Here is a 22,709-nt window from a genome sequence, read left to right as displayed (position 1 = left end):
TCACCCAATGTATCCCTCCCCCCCCCCATTTCCATTCTTTTAAAATAGCAAATCACTACTAAGCCCTCTGTTTTATCAATACTCCCTCTGTGACCCCAGATGATACTTCAGAGGGGAGATGGGTAGGTATCATTTTCCATTATTAAAATGTAAAGTTTATTCTTGTTTAATCCCTTATGATCACTCATATTTACCTTTTTATGTTCATCTTGACTCCTGTTTGTATTCCAAAGTTTGTCACTCGGGCCTTTTCTTCAGGAGTGCTTAGAAATCCTCTATTTCATTAAAGATCCATTTTTCTCCCTGAAGGATAATACTCCATTTTGCTAGGTAAGTTATTCTTGGTTGTAAGCCCATATCCTTTATACATATATCTTTCAAGATAGAGATGGCTGCTAAATTGTATATAATCCTATGATTCCTCAGTAATTGAATTCTTTTTATGTTTGACCTAGAAGTCCTGGGTTTTGGCTATAATGTTCCCCAGAGTTTTATTTTAGGGGTTTCTTTCAGGAGGTGATCAGTGTATTCTTTCAATTTCTATTTTGCCCTATGTTTCTAACAGTTCTGGGAAGTTTTCTTTCATGTTTTGTTTTGTTTTATTTTGGCTGCAGCTTGCACAAGGACGAAAATAATTTTCTAATGATTCTTAAATTCTCTTTAATCTGACTTCCAGTTCTAAGATACTTTACATTTTCTTCTATTGTTTTTTCAGTCTTTTGGTTTTAATAGTTTTATATTTTCAAGTAGTTTTTTCCTTTGAGTAAGGTTTTGTACTGTTGTACCAAGATAATTCTGTTTAATTCTTTCGTAGCTTTCATATATTTTCCAGTTATTTTCCTCTTATTCTCATTTCATTTACAAAAATACTTTTAACTCTTTTTCGTTTGTTTTTGCAGGACAATGAGGGTTAAGTGACTTGCCCAGGGTCACACAGCTAGTGAATGTCAAGTGTCTGAGGCCAGATTTGAACTCAGGTCCTCCTGAATCCAGGGCCAGTGCTTTATCCACTGTGCCACCTAGCTGCCCCCAATATTTTTTTTTTTTTAGTGAGGCAATTGGGGTTAAGTGACTTGCCCAGGGTCACACAGCTAGTAAGTGTTAGGTGTCTGAGGCCAGATTTGAACTCAGGTACTCCTGACTCCAGGGCCGGTTCTCTATCCACTGCGCCACCTAGCTGCCCCTGCCCCCAATACTTTTAACTCTTAAAAAAAAATCCACACACCAAACTCCTTGCTTTGTTCTAGGAATTCTAGTTGACATTGTGCCCAAGCTGTTTTACTTTGAGGTTTCACTTGAAATGTTTGAGTAGCTTTTCTTCTGTCACCATAATAGCTCTTTATGTGGGATTCTTACTTTGTTTCCAGCCTGCTTCCTGCCTCTCTGCACTTCTGGAGGTATTGTCCAGACTGAGCTTATGTCTCCTTGGATCTGGCTACTGCTTTCTTGGGGTTAAATGTTGTGGGCTGAAGCAGGGCAGCTAGGTGGCTCAGTGGATAAACCACTGGCCTTGAATTCAGGAGGACCCGAGTTCAAATCCAGCCTCAGACACTTGACACTTACTAGCTGTGTGACCCTGGGCAAGTCACTTAACCCTCATTGCCCCACAAAAAACAAACAAACAAACAAAAATGTTATGGGCTGAGGACCTTCCAAAGCTTTCAGTTTCCAAAATGATGTGAGCCAGGGTAAAATCTGATCATTGCCTCCCTAGCATGGACTCTGCACATTCTTGACCTGGTTTTGGATCTGAGCAATAGGCCTGTGGGCTTGCTCTGTTTGGAGTTTCAGTAGACTGCTGCTGAATTCAGCCAGCTTGTTCAGAATTTTGTTCTGGGGTTTCCTGCCTTTATTATTCTGATGCAGGCTTCAGATTGGACTAGAACACACACACACACACACACACACTCTCTCTCTCTCTCTCTCTCTCTCTCTCTTTCCTCCTCCCCTCCTCTGCACTCTTCTGACCTTTATTCATCCTGGAGTGCCAGCCATAGGCCCAGGTCCCATCCTTAGTCCATTCTGGATCTGTGGTTATCTTTTTTCTTGGTAGTATTTTATTTCCCAATTTACATGTTGTTTTCAACATTCATTCTTGTAAGGTTTTTGGGTCTGTGGTTCTTGAGAGATGTCAGCTGGCACCTGTTACAGCACCCTGTATGTGGTCAGGCCTTCTCTGTGGGTCTGGGACCTCTCCTTGCCCTGGTGCACAGCCTCAGCCCTCTTTCGGTCTCACTGCATAAATGCTTTACACAGCCATTCCTGATTAGACACCCCTTCTTATCCCTTGCAGAGTGCACAGACCTACTTGTGTCCCTATGCTAACCTAAGTTGGAAAATAAATCACTGTGACTTTTGGGGGGACTTCCCAGTCAAAACTCTGTACATTTTTTAGATCCTTATTAGGGAGAGATCAGTTCTGCTTTTCTGCCATCTTGGCTTTTCCTTCCAGATATATACAAAAATTGGCTTTAATGAACTAGCTTCTTTTTTGGCTAATTTTATGAAGCAAGTATTTCCACACTGCCAGTTGATTATCCTTATTCAAAATTAGCATGGACACAAAGCCCAGGACTTGTAAAAAACTGTTAGATTTAACCTATAACCACAATTAAAGTTTGAAAATATTTCTATTTTCAAAGCTCACCACTAACATGGTAATTTTTCATAATCCGAGACCTTTAAAATGTGACCTACCCTGAACCTTAAAAAGGTCTGACCATTTAAATCTTTTGCTATGGTGACACCGTAACTGTTGAGATCTCAGAATACTGTCCGATAATTGTAAATAAGTAAAATGGATAGAACAAGAATCGAGGCATTGGAAAAGATCACACACATACTTTCTCTCTCTCTCTGTGTCTTTCTCTCTGTCTCCACTCAAAGTCTCTTCTGTTATTCAAAACCCTTAAAACCCAGTTTCCTCCTAGCTTTCCAGTCTTCTTATACCTTACTCCCTGATATGTGCTCTTTGACCAAATGGCACTGGTCTCTGCTGTTCCACAAATAAGACACTCCATCTCTCAGCTCCAGGTATTTTCTCTGGCTGTCCCCCATGCTTTGAATGTTGTCCTTACTCATCTCCACCTACTGGCTTCTATGGATTCCTTTAAGTTTCAATTAAAATACCATCTTCTATAGGAAGTCTTTCTCAATTATTTCCTATTTATCCTCTGTATCACTAGTTTGTATGTATTTGTTTACTTGTTTGTTCCATTAGATTGTGAGCTCCTCTAAGGGCATCTTTTTGTATCCCAAGTGCTTGGCACAGAATGTTGCTTAATGTTTACTGACTGACTCCTTCCTGCTGTCTTACTTTCTCTAAAGTATCACCCAGTTGTCATCCAGCCTCTATTTGAATTCTTCTAGTAGTAGAAAACTCATTAAATTGTGAGTCTTTCCATTTTCCAATTAAATTCAACAAACTAAGTATGATATGCAAGCACCAGAGACACAAAGGTGAAAAACACCACAAACCCATTGGGAGCAGGGACTATTCAATAACAGAACACATACACAACTATGGTAAAAAGCAAACTGATAAGGGCCAAGGAGAGAGCCAGAAAAAGTATTAAAAGAACTTGAATTTGAGAAAAAGAAAAGAATTTCAAGAGGAAAAGGTCATTTTCAGGGAAGGCATCCTAAGAAAAGTGCTAACTGATGTGGACCTTATATGAAAATATTTTTGATAAGCAGAAATATAGTGGGGAAAATCTGTGTATGGAAGTCTAAGCAATAGGATGAAAGGAGGGAACAGAGTGGCACTACTAGCTTGTTTCTTAAGCCAGAGAACTTTACTTTTACAAATTTTATTCACACTAAAATTACACAAAAAGCATGTCAATTCATTTTAATCAAAATAACTTCATCATGTTACATCTTTTATAAAATAACTGTACAATCCATAGAAAATGCACTTCCACTTTATGAAATTCAGTCATCATCTTCCTCTTCTTCATCACTAATCACATACTTCTTGTGTTTTTTATTAGCTTTATCGTCATCCTCTGCTTTCCTTTTTCCAGAAGTTTCACCTTCCTAAAGGAACACAAGTAAAATAAATTTAAAGCTCAATCATAAACTTATTTCTGGCAAGCACCCCCCTTTGTTGTTTTGGCCCAGACCTAGGATTTCATTAGTTTGAGGAACTCCCCATGTGTGACTCTAACCTCCACCAATTCGGACTGGCAGCTCATCCATGGATTATAACTCTCAACTGCCCTGATGCACTGAGAGATTAAATGATTTGCTGGTCTTCTGAGAACAAGGCTGGGTTGCTAGCCACTAAGAGTATGCATGCCACTTCCCCCTTTGCATACTGAAATGAAAGTTTTATTTTAATATTTAACATTTTTTATAGAGGCATACTCTGAAATTATAATGACCAAGTGTGGCTCCAAAGGTACGAAGGTGTGGAACTCTGCAAACTTTATACCATTTTTTATTAGCTCCACTGAACAATGTTTTTCCTCTTTATTTTTTCCCCTTTTAAAAAAAATTCTTTGTTGTAAGGAATTGCCAATTCTGGAAATGTATGTAACATGAAAATAATATGCATCAATTAAAATTATTTTTTGAAGGGTATACTGGTCCCCTGGCCACTAAAAAAATGAAAAGGGTCAGTGTCAATTTGGAAAATCTTCAAGTATAAAAGAAGCAAAGGTACTTTTTGAGAGGTAATTATGAATTATTATAAAGGTCCCAAAGGCAAATAGAGAATTACCAGATTAAAAATCTGTTGCCTATGCTTCCTTAACATTTTTGTTTTGTTTTATTTTTGTTTGTTTGTTTGTTTTGTTTTGCAGGGCAATGCAGATTAAGTGACTTGCCCAGGGTCCTCCAGCTAGTGTCAAGTGTCTGAGGCCAGATTTAAACTCAGGTCCTCCTGAATCCAGGGCCAGTGCTTTATCTACTGTGCCACCTAGCTGCCCCAACATTTTTTTTTTAATTAAAAAAAGAGATTTCAAAGCCTCTCTAGCATATTCAGAATATTTCTGAATATATTGATAAATTGTTTCATTGTATAGGTTTTTGCAGTTACAAACAATGCAGTGTGATTGGGGAAATGCTATGTGCTATCCAATTAATTGCTTACATATATGTAAAAACAATTTTATTCTTATGCACACCCATTACTTTAATAATTTAGAAGAAACTTGGAAAAACATTACCCAAAAGAAACTTCCATCTACAGGTAGAAATTTCTATTGTTAGGCAAGAACAGAAAGCTATGGGAAGGACAAGTCCATGCCTAGTAATGTTTAAATAGGAGACAAACATAAAAAAGGGGTGTGTAGTGCTGGGTATAATTTGATGCCTTTTAGTTTCTGCTCCAATTCTAAGCTCGAATTTTTAATTCAACAAACTTTCTATCACCTATGCATAAGACATTGTGCTAGGCCCTGAAAGGACAAAAATTAAATACAATTCATTGACTTAAATAAAAATGCCTAAAATATAGATTGCCCCTGTGCCCATCTTCAAACATGACAGCAGCAGTAGAGGCCTTCCCTCTCAGCACGCTCAGGATCAATGTCTTTACTTCAGACATAGCTAAATCTAAATCATAATGTTGAATCCTTCATGTTCAGAACTATGTCCTAAGAAAGTAAATGCCACCTGATAATCCTCCTCTCTCATATTTCCAACAGAAATCTTAAGGTACATCCCTTTACAAGCTCCACGAACGAGCCAAACTGAATTAGTTGTAGAACAGGAAATGAAGGCAGACCAGGTGTGGGGCCAAGACCAGGCAGAGGCAACGAAGCATAGTCTAGTAAGGTGAGCCCTTTGTTCCACTCTAACCCTGAACATATGTGACCACAGATTAATCAAGTCACAAACTCTCTGAGCCTCCTCTGTGAAATAAGCATAATACCTGCAATTCCAGTCTCCAAGGACTAGCATAAGGATCAAAGGAGCATGGGGGGTGTTTAAGTTCTGAAGTGCTAAACCGTATAGTTGTACTTCTTTTTACTGGATAGTGCAGTCAGATGCCTAGGCCAGAGGTGGAAAAAGCATGGTACCACAAAAAGCCCTGGATAAGAGGCAGCTAGGTGGTACAGTGGATAAAACACAGGCCTTGGATTCAAGAGGACCTGAGTTCAAATCTGGCCTCAGACACTTGACACTTACTAGCTGTGTGACCCTGGGCAAGTCACTTAACCCTCATTGGCCAGCCAAAATGAATGAATGAATAAATAAATAAATGAACAAATCAAGTAAATAAATAAATAGCCCTGGATGAGCAGGGCGCCAAGCACTTAACCAATCTGGCTTTCAGTTTTCCCACTTATTCAATGAAGGGGCTGGCCCAGATTCTATTACCTTCCAATTCAAAATCCTACAAACTCACCATATACAAGATGATTCTAAAAGGGAATCATAGGACTGGTCCAATTAACAGGCTAAAATGTTATGAGGAAAAGGTCTTTTGTCATCTACTTATCCTGAAAAGGAAAATCATATTTGGTGTTATCCCCCCACCCTCATCTAATATCCTTAAGCATGCCCCTAACAAAATTAATTTAAGGGACACATTAGCAGTGTAAATAAAAAGGAGAGCTACCTTTCTGGCTGGCCAAAATTCCAACAATAAATACTTAATAGGTACAGAGATGAGACTCTTCCTTTCAGCTCTCTTTCCACACTCCAAAAGCAGGATTTTTCACCAAGAAAATGAATGGGGAAAGGAAACTGCTCCCATACAACCCTTTCTGTAAAGGGGACAAGGGGTGAGTAATATTTTTATGTTGTGCAATGGCTTCATTGCACCTTCCTATTTTCCCCATGCCTATCTCCCCGCAGCCTCTTCCCTCTTTGGTTTTGCCATTCACATATATTTTCTAAGCCCTGTCACCACTCTAGCCAAGTAAAAGATAGTCCAAGAAATGTCCAACAACTATTTTATGATTAGACTCCTTGCTTTCTACCAGTAAGAGTACTTGCCATCATTTTGAATTACTACACAGCAGGAATTCAAGTGACTCAAGCCAGGGTTTAGCTATTAGTCATGAAAAATGACTTTGCATGGCTGAACATGTTTAATCTATATCAAATTGCTTACTGTCTCAGGGAGGGAGGAACTTTGGAACAAATAATTTTTTAAATGAATATTAAAAATTGTCTTTATATGTAACTGGGGAAAAATAAAATATTGTGTTTTTTTAAATTGTACAATAGTGCATCTTAAAATAAAAACATAAGCTCCAAAGGGGAGGGGGGGGGGAGGGAAGCACGAAAAATCTCCAGTCTTCCATTCCTGTCTTATGATCATAGAACAAATGGAGAGCCTTGGTAAGACCATGAATAACTACCCTTTAGGCTTTGGTTGACTGTTCTTGGATATTAGGTAGACCTGGCTTTACAGCCAACTGGGAGGCAAGTGGTGCCCAACACAGGGGCCAGGACTACGTGAACCCTGGCCTAGAGAACAGGATGTTCTACACCTTAAAGAAAAAAGATGTAGCCAGGGTGCTGCATCTTAACAAATATTGTTTAAAAGTGGGGAATCATTTTTGATTTTAACCCTATGAAGAATGTGAAGCCACATAACGGGTTCTGTTAGGGATTCTACCACATATACTAACTCTGTTGTTTGCCTAGTAGAAGCAGGAATTTCTCCCAAATTCCCAGGAACAGGAGACTGGCTGGAGAAGAGTGTGCTTTTCTCATACTTGGTCCTCTGGGTCTCTAAGGGACAAACCTTAGGCTTCTGCCCAAAGAATGAGGCAGCTAAATGGTACAGTGGATAGAATGCTCGATCTGAATTCAGGAAACCCCAAGTTAAAAATCCCACCTCAGAAATTTATTAGCTTCGTAGCACTGGGCAAGTCACTTAACATCTGTCGGCCCAAGTCTCTTCATCTATAAAGTGGGAATAATGGCACCTACTTATGAGGCTCAAATGAGCTATTTGTAAAAGCGCTTTGCAAACCTTCTATACCTATCTATCAATGATAGACACAATTGTTAGAATTATTAACACTGTATTGCACAACAACTTAAGATGGGGCAATAGTATATCTTGTATCAGTATCAATACTTGAAAACCTTCCTAAATTGGATCCTCCTCCTGTTATGAGCCCCCTGATGATCAATGTAAAATGAAGTGGGCAAAGGGAGGCTGAGAATAGGCTGTATGTTCATATTTTCGATCAATAATTCTGAGTCTCATCTGAGATCATCTGAGTTTCTGCTAGGTTCTTTCCATCCTCCCATCATGAACACAAGTATTGCTTTGGGTGTTTTAGGCAAGAAAGGAGCAGGCTGAGTCACAGGAATTGTGAAGCAAACTCAGGATGAATCAGTTGTTAATTTTTCCCACCTTAAACTTCCCCTTTGCTGAGCATCTCCAGAGGAAGATTCCTTTCATAGCTTCCTCCTCCCCTTTCCTACCTACTAGCCTTGAGATACCACAACTTCCAATTATTCTCTAAAAGCTGCACACTTGTTTACAATGTCCCCTACCATAATAACCATCTACCATCCAGGAAAAGAAGAGTAGAGAACTTCTGTGGACAGGCCACATTTGCTCTGCTGAACTAGGTTTCAAATATTGCTAAAGAAAACAGTTTAAGTTTCAACCTGCAGGAAGGATGTGGGTCTGTGGCACTGAAAGAAATAGCTCTGCCTCCTATTAAAAGATTGACATGCATATCGAAAGAAATCTATAAGTTAGCTATTACACAGACAGTTTGTTCCCCAAGACTCTCAATGTAATAAAGTAGTTGTATTTTTATATGTGACTATTTGTACAGCAGGCACTGCAGGGAGGGAACAACAGGGAAAGGTAAAGCTGAATTTGGGGGTCCAATCTCCCCAAAAAGACATCCTCCCTGACCTCCCAGATGGTGGCAATGGAAAGCTACCCAAGAGCACCCTGCCAGGTGGCTGCCTGTTTGCATGCTGGCCTGGAAGATGCAGTTTGGGGAAAGGAAAGAAGGGTTTGCTGGCACTCTCCTGAGTGCAGCTATATGACTCATTTCCCACCTGCCATTGTTTCCTTCAGATCCAGGACAGGAACCACCTCTAAAATGCTACGGTGGCATTTTAGTTTGGATGAAGTTGAAATAATTCTCCAAACCTTGTATCCTTTACATACTATAATTTAATTTCAAAATCTTTTAAATGTTAAAATGCAGGTGTCCCTTATAGCACTAAAATTCTCCCAAAACTCTAAATGGTTTCTGGCGCACGCAACTTTAAATCAGACTTGGCATGCTAATTCTGAAAGTATGCCAGTCCTTGGTCTAAGTACGACCTGTTCTGAAAACATCATGGTTGCAAAGGTAGGATCTAAGAGGCAATGAAGCTTTACACGGATGCCATTTGTACAGAAGTTAACCCTGGAGCGCCCGGCAATGGCCAATCCTGACACTTCTGTTCTGGGCAAGGTGCTGGGCTGGGCTCTGCCGGTTTACCCCTGTCGGGACTGATTCCTCACTTGCTCACAGTACCTTAAACTTGCCTATAAGAGCCACATCCTTAGAGCAGCACAGTTGCCCAGTAGTAACTTGAACTCCAAGAGAAGTTGAACTCCTTCAGAAGAAACCCTCCTACTTTAGGGAGTTTGGGTCTATTGCACATATTATTGAAACTTACATGCCAACTAAATTCACTAAGTAGCACTGAAGGTACAGTTGCTGAGGTAAACATAAGCTTGTTAAAGAGAGTATGGCTACAAAATATACATACCTAGAGAATATAGGCCCTTAAATTTGAGTAGAAAAAGAATGATTTAATTAATGTTTAAGCTGTTTTTCCCTTAGATTTTTATTTTGTCTTACAAAATAAAACAAAATGCCCAACTGGTGATTTCTAATGCCCTAGGAGTAAGGTGGCTTGGCCATAAGCTACCTTTTGATTTTAATTCACAGTCTTTGACTGTCATCAACCAAATAGCATCTGTCTAGATGATGAGTGCCCTGTTTGCCAACTGTTCAGCACACTGTAAATGTGCCATTAGGATATTTCCTCATCCTGATGAAAAACAAATCTGTTCCAAGCCAATCCATCACTTTCTGCCAAGACGTCACTTCTTAGTTCTTTGGAAACATTAAATTCTACAAATTCATACCCTAAAAATAGGCAGGCTGTGGAAATTCTCCACCACATAGGAAATCTCCCAAAGCACATTTAACTGAGGGCCAAGCTGTTCACATTTTAAAATTAAAAATAAGAAAGGAAAAGAAAGATGGGAACATGAACTGGGTAAACTAAATAGGCACATTTCTTATATCAGAACAGCACTCAAATGTGTACTGTAGAAAAAAAAACACAATAGATGCTTACACTTACACTGTGCCTTGATAGTTCTAAAAGCATGTTCACATACTATCTCATCTGGTCCTAATGATAATCTTACGTGGTGCTATTATCCCCACTTTACAGATGAGTAAACAGTTCAGACTGATTAAGTGATTTGTGCCTTGAAATGAAGGCCCTGGACTCCTAGTCCAATGCTCTTTCCATCCTACCAAACCATCTGCCTCTAAACCCGTCTTATCTCAAATGAGATAATATCTGTGAAAAGGGGCTTAGCACATAGTAGGCACTATATAAATATTTATTCCCTTCCCTTCCTGTATCAGCTTTTAGCCCATGTGTAGCGAATCATCGTTCAACTAGAAAGGTAGTATTATATGAGCAGCAAGACAGAGGAAACATGCCTGGAAATCATTTAAAATTCGTAAGAAAATAACCTCAAGACACTCAGAAGTGCCCAAAATACAGCATAAAGAATTTAAGAAATAAAGGAATACCAAGGTTTGATATTTTTCATTAGCAGTCACATAACAGTAATGTTATTGTGCTTTTTTGTGATATGTGAGTGATGCACTTGCAGTATCTGAAAGTTCTTTCTGCTGTGTAAATTACATTTCATGGTAGCTATAGCCCATGAACTTTAATAAAAAAAAAAAGTTATCACATTTTGAAAGAGGTCTAGGGGGGAAAGGAGGGAAGAGGGAGAAGTGAATAAGTGTTTATTTAGCAACTACTATGTGCCAGACAGTTTGATAAACACTTTATATTCTCATTTAATCCTCATAACAACCCTGAGAAGTACTGTTATTATCCCCGTTACACTTGAAGAAATGGAGGCAAGTAGAGGTTAAGTGACTTGCCCAGGGTTACACAGCTATGAAAATATCTAAGCCAGTTTGAATGATATAATCTTCCTGACTCTAGGCCCAGTGCTCCATCCACTGTGCCACCTATCTGCCTATTTGTGAAGCAAACGTTTAAATTATCTGAAACTTGTGAAAAATACAACCTGCTTTGTTCACCAAAGTATATATATTTCACTGGAACAACTGAGCTTTTAAAATCTGTGTCTGTTATATTATAATCAGCCAACTGATCAGGTAATAAAAATTAAAACTACTTCTATGAATTTGTTTTGGTCTGAAACTGTGATTTCATCAGCATTAAGAACTCCTGTAGGGGGCAGCTAGGTGGCACAGTGGATAAAGCACTGGCCCTGGATTCAGGAATACCTGAGTTCAAATCTGGCCTCAGACACTGGACACTTACTAGCTGTGTGACCCTGGGCAAGTCACTTAACCCTCACTGCCCCACCAAAAAAAAAAAAAGAACTCCTATGACTTGTGGTGGTGCCTGAGGCAATGAGAAATTAAATGACTTGTCCCTGGCCCCAGAGCTTTTCTGATGACAAGGCGTCTATCCACCACACCAGGTTGCCTCTCACTTCCAGTATTTTTTTCTTTTTTTTTTTTTTTTAGTGAGGCAGTTGGGGTTAAGTGACTTGCCCAGGGTCACACAGCTAGTAAGTGTTAAGTGTCTGAGGCCGGATTTGAACTCAGGTACTCCTGACTCCAGGGCCGGTGCTCTATCCACTGAGCCACCTAGCTGCCCCATCACTTCCAATATTAATCCAGAACAAATCCTCAGCTACCACTGCCAACAAATGAACAAGGTGAACACACATCTTACCTCATCGCTGGTCAGTTTCTTTGCTTTCAGCAATCGTTGTGCTCTGTCATCATCTGATCCCTCATCACTATCAGAAGAATAGATCCTAGCTCGTTCCTCTGAAAACATAAGTGACGTCATTTAAAACACATAATTTATCTTGGAAGGGAAAGCTAGAAACAGTCCAACTGAGAAAGATCTGGCATTTTTAGTTGATCATGTGATTGTTGTTGTCTGTCCTTCATTCTCAAAGAGGATCATGATATCCAGCATGTCACGACTTTGCACTGAATTGGATTTATGTGAGGGAAGTGAGGCAGGGCTGTGTGAAGTCACCAGCCTCACTCTCCTCCAGAGCCATCTGGGTCCAGCGGCAAGACAGACATTAGGACAACTAGAAATGGCCCTGGGATGCAGTGGGAGACCATGGCCTTTCCCAGGTCTCAGTCTGTTTGAGGCAACACCCATTCAGTGATGAAGGCTAGGTAAGGAATGAGGCAGAGAATGGCTTCCTTTACCTAGCCAAAACAGAATGAAGGAAGGAGGGGAAGGCCTTCCGGGATTCTAGCCAAAGCAGAAACAATTGCTATTTACTCTCACTCAGAGCCATTAAGAAGCCAAACAATGGCTGATGAGGCTTGGTCATCACCTCCCAATGTCATGGTCCTCTTCAAGAATGAAGGACAAACAACCACCAACATTCTATGAGTAAGAACTGCCCCAATGGGGACCCAACTGGTGAGCTTCAGTTGGGCAATACACCTCCTGCTCCCTCTCCTTCCTCTGTCCATATAGGAAAGCATACCCTTACCTGTGGGTGTTGTGCTCAAAGGAATAGAAGTTTTGATTGCTTAAGCTTCACAAGATGTTTAGGGGTTTAGGGCCTAGAGTTTATTATGGACCATCCCATAACCCCAAATCACTCTGACTCTCATAGATGGGTCAGCAGGTCCCAATAACGTAACAGGTATCCCAAAAAAGCTAATGAAACCTTGGACTACATTAAGAAGCATAGCTTTTAGGAACAAAGAGGAATGAGCCACTCTACTCTGCCTTGGCCAGACCATATCCATAATGTGTTATTCAGTTCTAAGCACACCATTTTAGGAAGGACAATGATAAAACTGGAGAGCATGCAAAGGACTGTGACCACCATGGTGAAGAAGCTTCAAGTGGTGGCACAGAGTATCCACTGAAGAATTTACCTTAGAGAAAAGAATTAAGTAGGACATGGTTGCTTTCCAACTGAAGAGACATAACACGTAAGGTGTATTAAGAGTTGTTTTGCTTGACCTGATGGCCAAGGAAATGAGTTGCTTGTGGGGAGTTCCAAAGACACAAATTTAGGCTTGATATAAATAAAACATTTCCAAACCGGGGCAGCTAGGTGGCGCAGTGGATAAAGCACTAGCCTTGGATTCAGGAGGACCTGAGTTCAAATCCAACCTCAGACACTTCACATTTACTAGCTATGTGACCCTGGGCAAATCACTTAACCCTCATTGCCCTGCAAAAACAAACAAACAAAACATTTCCTAACCATGACTGCTATCCAAAAGTGGGAAAGACTTCCTTGGCGGATAGTAGTTCCAGCTAACTAAAGAGAACATAAAACTGAAAAAGAAAAATAAAGGCTGTGCTTTAAAATGAAATAAAAAGAAAAAAAATGGAGATAAATAGAAAGCTGCTTCCTAATAATATTCTATTTCTAAATTTCTCAGTATTTTAAAGGCCAGTAGAAGCAGCCAATAACATTCTTGATGCCCTTGGCCAAGCGAATGGTGACATATGTGGGGAAAAAAAAAGGCTATTAAATTTTCCATTCTTTCTCTTGTTCCTTTCTGCTTCCCTTTTCTCTTAAGTGACCACAATATAGAATTGAGTTCTCTTAATCTACATTTTTTAGAATTAGCTAGATGCATTAGGTTTTATATTCTTTAAATTAACTTAAAAATAGGCCAGCTATTTTTCTCTCTAAAAATCACAAATAATTGCTTTTTACTTTATTCCACTACATTTACTATATTTCACTTTACAGAGGGAAAAAGGGGTCCCTACTCCACAGCCCAAAGTGAACAACTACACTGATATATATATATGTATGTATATTTTTTTAAGATAAGAGGCACAGCTCAACAAAGCAAAAGCAGGTGGCCCAAGGAAAGTAACATGAAGGGTTATGGCTAAGAGCTGAGCACATCAGAATTGCTATATGTAGGCAGGGGGAAAATAGGGGAAAAGTCCATGGATATGAACAGTGATTTTATAAAAAGGGGAACTACAAATAACAAAAGAGTGAGGAAGAAGGATCATTATTTTTCAAAATGGAATTACCTAGCCCATAAAAAAAAGTAAAAGGGACCATACTTTGACCTGCCTAGTCAACAAGTATTTATTAAAGCTCCTGCATGCCAGGCCCTGTGCTAAAGAATGGCAAAAACTATTCCCTCCTCTTCAGGAGCTCCCTAACTGCCATGTACAAACAAAAGCGAGACAGGATCCAGTGGAGGATCCTTTCTCAGGAAAGGCTTCTTACAGAAGGTGTGACTTTAGCGGCTGCAGAAGAAGCCAAGTGAAGGTGAGGGAGAACATTCCAGCAATGGAAGGCATGTGAGAAAACCCTTCATTGGGAGGTGGGGTGTCTGACTTGAGGACTAACAAGCATGCCAAGAGTCAATGGATCACAGAGTAAATGGAAGGGGATAAGTTCTAAGAATGTTGGAAATGTAGGAAGGTGCTATGTTACAAAGGGCTTTAAAAGCCAACCAGGATCTTATATTTGATCCTGGAGGTGATAAGGCACCACTAGAGTTTACTGATTAGGGGAGTGACATGGTCAGACCTGTGTTTTAGGAAGATCACCTTGACAGCTGAGTGAAGGGTTGTAGACTGGAATGCAGAGAGAACTGAGACAAGGAGACCAACCAGAAGACTACTGCATCAGCCTGGGCATAAGGTGATGGGGTCCTTATCACAATCTCTCATAAGGGTAGTGTGAGATGGAAAAAAGGGAAGTATATGAGATATGTTATGAAAGTAGAAACAAGAAACAAAACTTGGCAACTGATTGAATAAGGAGAGTGAAAGTAGTTTAGGATGATACCTAAATTGGAAGCCTGGGTGACTAGGGGGATGGTGGTATTCTTGATAAGGAAGGAAAATGAGTTCAGTTTTGTATACGTTAAATTTAAGATTTTTATGGGACATGTGGTTCAAGATGTCCAAATGGCAGTTAGAAATACAAAACTGGGGGCAGCTAGGTGGCGCAGTGGATAAAGCACTGGCCCTGGATTCAGGAGGACCTGAGTTCAAATGCAGCCTCAGACACTTGACACTTACTAGCTGTGTGACCCTGGACAAATCACTTAACCCCCATTGCCCCACAAAAAAAACAAAAACAAAAACAAAAAACGAAAAGAAAGAAAGAAAGAAATACAAAACTAGAGGTCAGGAGAGACATTAGGGCAAATAGATGTGTGAATCTTCCTCACAGACATAGCTGAATCCCCAGTTGATGAATCCCTCTGACTCCTCACAAAATTACTGTGTATTTACTTATCAGTGGACATGTCTTTTCCTCCAATAGAATGAAAAACTCCTTGAGAACAAAGACTCTTCCCAGTGTCTAGCATAGTTCCTGGTATTTGGCAGACTTACTGAATACTTACTGAAGTATGTATTGAGAGAAGTTGCTGCCATTAAAAAAACCCCAGCTTCTGATTATCCTACAGGTTGATCATTGGAAAGTCTGGCTGTGGCTAGTTCTCTGTAGAATGTTCCGGACCTCAAGAAAAACTGTTCATTAATCCTTCAGAGAGATATGGTTTTCAGTGACATAGGGTTCAGATTATATAATATGTGAGTTAAAATGTCAAAATTTAATTTCAATTAAAAATTTAATTAAAGTTAAGATTTTAATCCATTTAGTTTCATCTAGAAAATAAAAACTTACCTCTTATGCCACCTTTATATCTATTTTTAATAGCTGCCAGGCTAATTGACTCTTCCCCTTCATCCTCTTCATCATAACGATCTGGTTCTAAATAGTTTGCACTAAGTCCTCGCTGATGCTGTTTCTCTCGCATTCTGCGCTGCTGAGATTCTCTACGAATGGAAGCTCTTAGCCGTTCCTCCTCTTTCTGTCAAGGAAATCAAACATTTACTTTACTTATTTCTGAATTCCTAAAAGTCCTTTTTTCTTCAGATTATTAAGACATTTTTCTATTCACTAAGCCAAATACCAAGGTTATTTTTCTTTAGTTATGGAAATAAGTAAAACATCTCAAAGAAATAAGATGAAATATGTCCCTTAGCTAGACTGGAAAGAAACTACAGAGCAATATTCTTCAGGATTTCTTTAACAGGTACAGATTCCATTGGAACTTCTAGTCGTATCCCAAGTTATGGCCACAAATACTGAAAACACCCACATACAAAAGATTCCCTAAACTTACCCCTTGGAGCAGGAAAGGAAGGTCAATTTTGGCTACCCTGGGGCATCAGATACACTGATATGAGATTTATCTCTCTAGAAACTACAAACTGACCAAAAGTCTTAGGAGAGTTCCATCTGAGTCCTTCAAGTCACAGACCTCATCAGAGCTAAGGACCACTGGGAATGGGAAACACAGGGAGGTACTAAACTACAATAGAGAGCCTTCATTTCACTTCATTAATAGCTGCAGTGGTTGAATTCCTGAGAACTGTGTTGGTTTTTCCATAGCATTTCCCTACCTTTCTCCCTTCAGTGTGATCCATTTTATGTAAGTAGAAGTTCAGAACACTAAAGTCTATGCAATTTTTTTTAATTTAGCAAACAGTAGTTGTACTAAAAACTATTTTAAAAAATTATATCCCAACTTCATGAGCTGGGGCAAGACTAGCCAAAGCCCAGTTAAAAAATCTCCACTGAAACTTCTCTGAAAACTAAGGGAAAGAAACTGCCAAGACAATACTATACCACTCACTTTTAAGGAGCTTCCCCACTGGACTTTCCATCATGCCTGCAATTTCTGTGCTCCCCTCAGAAGCTTACAGAGAACAACTCAGGATTTTATGGCCAAATCCAGATAAGAAAACACCAGAGGTTGATGTGCTGATTTCACAGTGCTACTACAGCCATACCTAGCTTGGCTGAACCTGCTTCTGAGGACGAGAAGGCAGGTTTCCAGAGAGTAAAATGACAGGCTTGGCAGAGGGAGACTAAGCTGACAAGGAGGCTGGAGTCAGGGCGCAATAGCACCTGTTGACCCCTCCCCCTCTTCTTCCTCCTGCAACAACCTTTCCAAAAAAAGAGAAATAAGCTATACAGGAAACATGGCTTAGAAATGAATGATAAACACACTTGTCAGAAGCAGGGAGTAAGAAGGAAGACTTCAAAACATGAATATTTGTAACACTGTATTCCGTTTATCAGGAAAGATAAGTTAGAAGCACAATACCATGTAACTGTCTCTGAGGTAACTTGCCAGACAATCTGTGTCCTCATTTATGAATTCTATAAACTTGGCATTCTGACAAGCATACCATCATAACTTAACCTAATGAATTCCAACCACCAACTAGTAAGTTCAATTCTTATCCTGATGTAGTTATCATTCCACCCCATAGTCTCAATTCTATCTCATCCTATACCTGCTGAGAGACTCCCTACCATTTCAAAAAATTTATTAGCATCTTTTGATTTTATATCACCATTTCCAAACACCTCTCTCATACACACCCCCACTCACAACCAGTAAGTCATACCTAGTCACAAATAAATAAAAAAGATTTTTAAAAAGTAGTTCATCAAAACCAATCAATAACAACAATGTGATAATATATGACATATTCCACCCCGCCTCATAGTAGCCCATCTCTAAGAGAATAGGCAATATTTCAAACCCAGTTTCCATTCTGCAAAGAAAAGAGCATTTCCCAATTTTTCTCTAGGAATATCTCGTTTCAATTGACTTTATAATCCAGTTCTAAACTAAATCCATTTAGATGGTTATTGAAATGTCTTTTCAGCCACAGCTTAAAACATACAACTGAGTAACTGCTGAAATGTCCAGGCAAAAACCCAAATCAAAAGGTTTTTTTTAAAGTACCCTGAATTTCGGGGGCCACTAGGTGGCACAGTGGATAGAGCACAGGCCCTGGAATCAGAGATTTGACACTTACTAGCTGTGTGACCCTGGGCAAGTCACTTAACCCTCATTGCCCAGGGAAAATAAATGAATAAGTGCCCTGAATTCTACTTCATTACCATTACCAAAGTTGTCACTATCACCACCCTTTAGTCTCATCCCATGCTTAGGAATTTCTGATCTTGAGTATAATAATTATTATACCAGCCAACTAAAGATTAGGTTAACAAAAAATACTACTATTTAATGAACAAAATCATAGGAAAAACCTAAGTCAAAAAATACCTTAATCATTTCTGTGCGCTGGCATTCTGGATCACGACCAGCCATGGGCAGGATTCTAATTTTCTGTGTCTTTGAACATCTATCAGCAAGTGACAAAGTCATCTTCCTATGTGTGGCACTGTCTGTGGAGTGAGGTCTGTCAAAAAATGAACAAGAATATATTACTGTTTCACAAATACCTTTGAAAGCTAATCCTAATACGTATGACACATTTACATATATATATAAAAACCAACAAGCAACAGCATGCATTATATTTTACAAGTTTGAATAAAGAAGTTATTTCTAAGACTTTTTTTATTGTCTAGTATACTCATAAATTTCTCAATCTGTTGTGACCCTTACAGTGGGCAAAGAGAGAGGAAAGACTTTTGTTCTATATTCCCTAAAGACCATTGATTAGAGGAAGTAAAGTGGAGGGATTCATGGAAAAGGAAACATAGAGAAGTCAAGTTTTTTTAAAAGTGTGTGAAACTGGGGCAGCTAGGTGGCGCAGTGGATAGAGCACCGGCCTTGGAGTCAGGAGTACCTGAGTTCAAATCCAGCCTCAGACACTTGACACTTGCTAGCTGTGTGACCCTGGGCAAGTCACTTAACCCTCATTGCTCTGCACCCCCCCCCAAAAAAAAAGAGATAAAGAAAACTATATTAAAAAAAAAAAAGAAGTATAGACTATGCCTGCAATCTACATTAATTTAATTAGTTTATTTCAGAAGTCTTGAGAAATTAGTTGTAAAGTTAATGAAGATGGTCTTATTAAGACAACATGATATGGTGGAAAGAACACCAGTGTGGGAATCAGTAACCTCAGATGGAATTGCAGCTGCACACTAACTTGTGTGACAACCATGGGTAACCCACTTCACTTTCTGAGGCTTAACTGCCCATTCAAAAATTCAACAACAACTTGTTGAATTCCTACCATGTGGCACATACTATGTTAGGGACTTAGTATAGAAAGATAAAAAATGGCAGACCCAACCATCAAGGAGAATATATTCCAATATATAGGCTTCATGAGACTTGGCAACTTATCAGATGAAAAGGACTAAGGGAGAGAAAAAAGTCAAAGACTAAATTAGGTAATGATTAGTAGATTAATAACATGATGACAATAATACTGGCTGCCAGATGGAGTGGACAGAGAGCCAGGTCTTACAGCCAGGAAGACCTAGGTTCTTCCTCTGATGCAAACTGGCTACATAAAAAGAATTACGTTAGAGATAAGTTGTACATCTATAGTAGAGGAGGAAGTTCCTTAAGTAGGAATTTCCTATATCAATGAAGTCGCAGATCTGGAGTAAATAAATAAATCAATAACAATAAAAGCTGACATTTATATAACATTTTAATGTTTTTAGAACGCTTAAGCACATGATATCCTTTGATTCCCCATGCCAAGCCTGACGTAGGTGCCATATTATTATCCCAGTTTAATGAGGAAACAGACTCGGAAACATACAGTGACTTGCCTATGATCGCATGACTACTAAGTGTTAATTTTAGTAATTTAGGAGACGGGGTCACTCTGGGAGTCAAGAAGAATTCAGTTTGGGATTTAATTCAGAGTTCAAGTTATCAGTAGAACATCAACATGGAGATGTCCAAAAGGCATCTAGGAGATGTAGGACTAGAATTCAGGTACAGAAACTAAGGCTGAATATAAGAGTCAGAATGAACAGTAGGGTTTGGGAGTCGTCCTTATAGAAGTAAGAACTGAAACCATGAGAATAAATAAGATCAGCAAGGGAAAGAATAGAAAACAAGTACGAAAGTAAGCCCAGGAAAGCACTTTCAGGGATAGAAGATAACAAAGATCCAGTGAAAGAAATCAGCTAAATGGGAGAAAAAACAACAAAAATGGGAACATGATTTAAACGTAAAGAGTGATACCATAAGCAAATTAGGGGAGCATGGAATAGTTTACCTGTCAGATCTATGGAGGAGGGAAGAATTTGTGACGAAACAAGAGAGAGAGAGAGCATTACAGGATGTAAAATCAATCATTTTTATTACATTAAATAAAAAGGATTTTGTACAAACAAAACCAACACAGCCAAGATTAGAAGAAAAGTAGAAAACGGGAAAATTTTTACAGCACATTTTCTCTAATAAAGTCCTCTTTTCTTAAATACATAGAGAACTGAATCAAATTTATAAGAATACAAGTCATTCCCCAATTAATAAATAATCAAAGAATGTGAACAGGCAGTTTTCAGATAAAGTAATCAAAGCTATGTACAGTCATATAAAAAAAATGCTTTAAATCACTACTGATTAGAAAAATGCAAATTAAAACAACTCAGATTGACAGAAAAGGAAAATGACAAATGTTGGAAAAGATGTGGGAAAACGGAGACACTAATGCATTGCTGGTGGAATTGTGAACTGATTCAATCATCCTGGAAGAGTACATTGGATCTATGCCCAAAGGATTATAAAACCATGCATACCTTTTGACCCAGGAATTCCATTACTAAGCCTGTATGCCAAAGAGAGAGAAAACAAAAGGGAAATGATCTATAGGTACAAAAACATTTATAACAGCTCTTTTTATGGTGGAAAAGAACTGGAAATAGAGGGGATGTCCATCAACTGGGGAACGGTTAAACAAGATAGAGCATATAATTGTGATGGAATACTATTGTGCTATAAGAAATGACAAGCGGGAGCAGCTAGGTGTCGCAGTGGATAGAGCACTGGGCCCTGGATTCAGGAGGACCTGAGTTCAAATCCGACCTCAGATACTTAACATTTACTAGCTGTGTGACCTTGGGCAAGTCACTTAACCTCAATTGCCCTGCAAAAAAAAAGAAAGAAAGAAAGAAAGAAATGACAAGCAAGATGCTCTCAGAAAAACCTGGACTTACATGAACTGCTGCAAAGTGAAATGAGCAGAACGAGGAGAACACTATACACAGTAATAGCAATATTGTATGATGGCCAACTGTGAATGAATTAGTTCTTTTCAGCAATACAAAAATGCAAAACTATTCCAAAGAACTTTTGATGAAAAATGCCATCCACCTCCAAAGAGAGAACTGATGGAGTCTGAATGCAGATTGAAACATACTTTTTAAAAAAACTTTATTTTTGTTTTTTTGCAAGGTGGTTTTTTTTGGGATTGTGTTTTCTTTCTCAATATGACTAATATGGGAATAGGTTTTGCTTGACTGTACTTATATAAAGTATTTCAAATTGCTTGCCTTTGCAAAGGGGGTAGGTAGGAAAGGAGAAAGAGAATTTGGAACTCAAAATTTTAAAAAACGAATGTTAAAAACTGTTTATACATGTGATTGGGAAAAAATAAAAGATTTAAAGAAAAACAAAAAATCTTTTCTATGTCACTGGAAAAAATAAAATATTTAAAGTGGAAGACAAAAAAGAAAAAGAAAAAAAATGAGAGAAAAACCAGGAGAGCTAAGTCAATTGAGTTTTTAGAAGGCTGAAGTGGTCAATAGTGTCAAAAACTACAGAAATGCCCAAGAGGATGAGGTCTAAGAAAGGATCCTTGGATTTGGCAATTAGGTCATAAGTGACCTTGGATAGAATGCTTTCAGTAATATAGTGAGATTCAAAGCCAGAAGGGAAGCAATTTAGGACAAAGGAAGTAAGATAGCATAGAATAGAGGTGTCAAACTTAACACTGGAAAATGTTTAACAAAATAAATAAAAATACAACACAGATAATGTTAATTTGTGGTTTTCTAAGTCAATATGGGCCAGCAGGGATCCAGAGATAAAAGAGAAGAGAGGGCTGCTAGGTGGTGCAGTGGATAAAACACCGGCCCTGGATTCAGGAGGACCCGAGTTCAAATCCAACCTCAGACACTTGACACTTAATAGCTATGTGACCCTGGGCAAATCATTTAACCCTCATTGACCCACACACACACCAAAAAAAAAAAAAAAAAAAAGGAAAGAAATAAAGGAGAAGCAAGGTACAAGACAATCATTTGAAGGGATGACAGAGGAAATACTTAAAAATGACAGAAAATACCTAAAAGTATGTTTGTGGGAAGTGGGTAGATGATTAAAAAGATAAACTCCCATAGAAGAAAGAATATGACGGAGCTGGACTTTATTACATCTACCAGGTTTATTAATATTCTATCATCTTTCATACTATTTTATGACCTAGGCATACTTGTTTGCCAGGATACAGAAATGAGGTCTTCATACTTACTATATTTGAGTAAGTCAACACAAAGGATAAGAAATATTATGCCAAGTATTACGTTCTCTTTCTATGCGAGCCAAACAGACATCTACATACCTTACATTGCTTATAATAAACATTAGTTATTAATGCCACAAGAAATTCCTTTTCTTAACATATTTTACCATTTCATAGTCCTG

General features: G+C 38.8%; 1 protein-coding gene across 2 annotated transcripts in view; it reads right to left on the bottom strand.

Annotated features, from left to right (window-relative positions):
* Positions 1 to 3,766: 3,766 nt before the first annotated feature.
* LEO1 (LEO1 homolog, Paf1/RNA polymerase II complex component) overlaps positions 3,767 to 22,709 on the bottom strand; it is a 67,102-nt gene continuing 48,159 nt past the window's right edge. Inside the window, exons 9-12 of one of the 2 annotated variants that reach the window (XM_043989638.1) lie at positions 18,351 to 18,486; positions 15,887 to 16,073; positions 11,956 to 12,053; positions 3,767 to 4,038 (exon numbers count right to left, since the gene is read on the bottom strand). In XM_043989638.1, coding sequence (XP_043845573.1) covers positions 3,934 to 4,038; positions 11,956 to 12,053; positions 15,887 to 16,073; positions 18,351 to 18,486 — 526 coding nt within the window. In that variant the 3' untranslated portion in view covers positions 3,767 to 3,933. The remainder of the gene's footprint in view (positions 4,039 to 11,955; positions 12,054 to 15,886; positions 16,074 to 18,350; positions 18,487 to 22,709) is intronic. The other variant, XM_043989639.1, reaches the window with a different exon arrangement.

Source organism: Dromiciops gliroides, chromosome 2, assembly GCF_019393635.1.
Source record: "Dromiciops gliroides isolate mDroGli1 chromosome 2, mDroGli1.pri, whole genome shotgun sequence".
NCBI lineage: Eukaryota > Metazoa > Chordata > Mammalia > Microbiotheria > Microbiotheriidae > Dromiciops > Dromiciops gliroides.
Note: the sequence above shows the minus strand (reverse complement) of the source record. Positions and strands in the feature narration are given on the sequence as shown.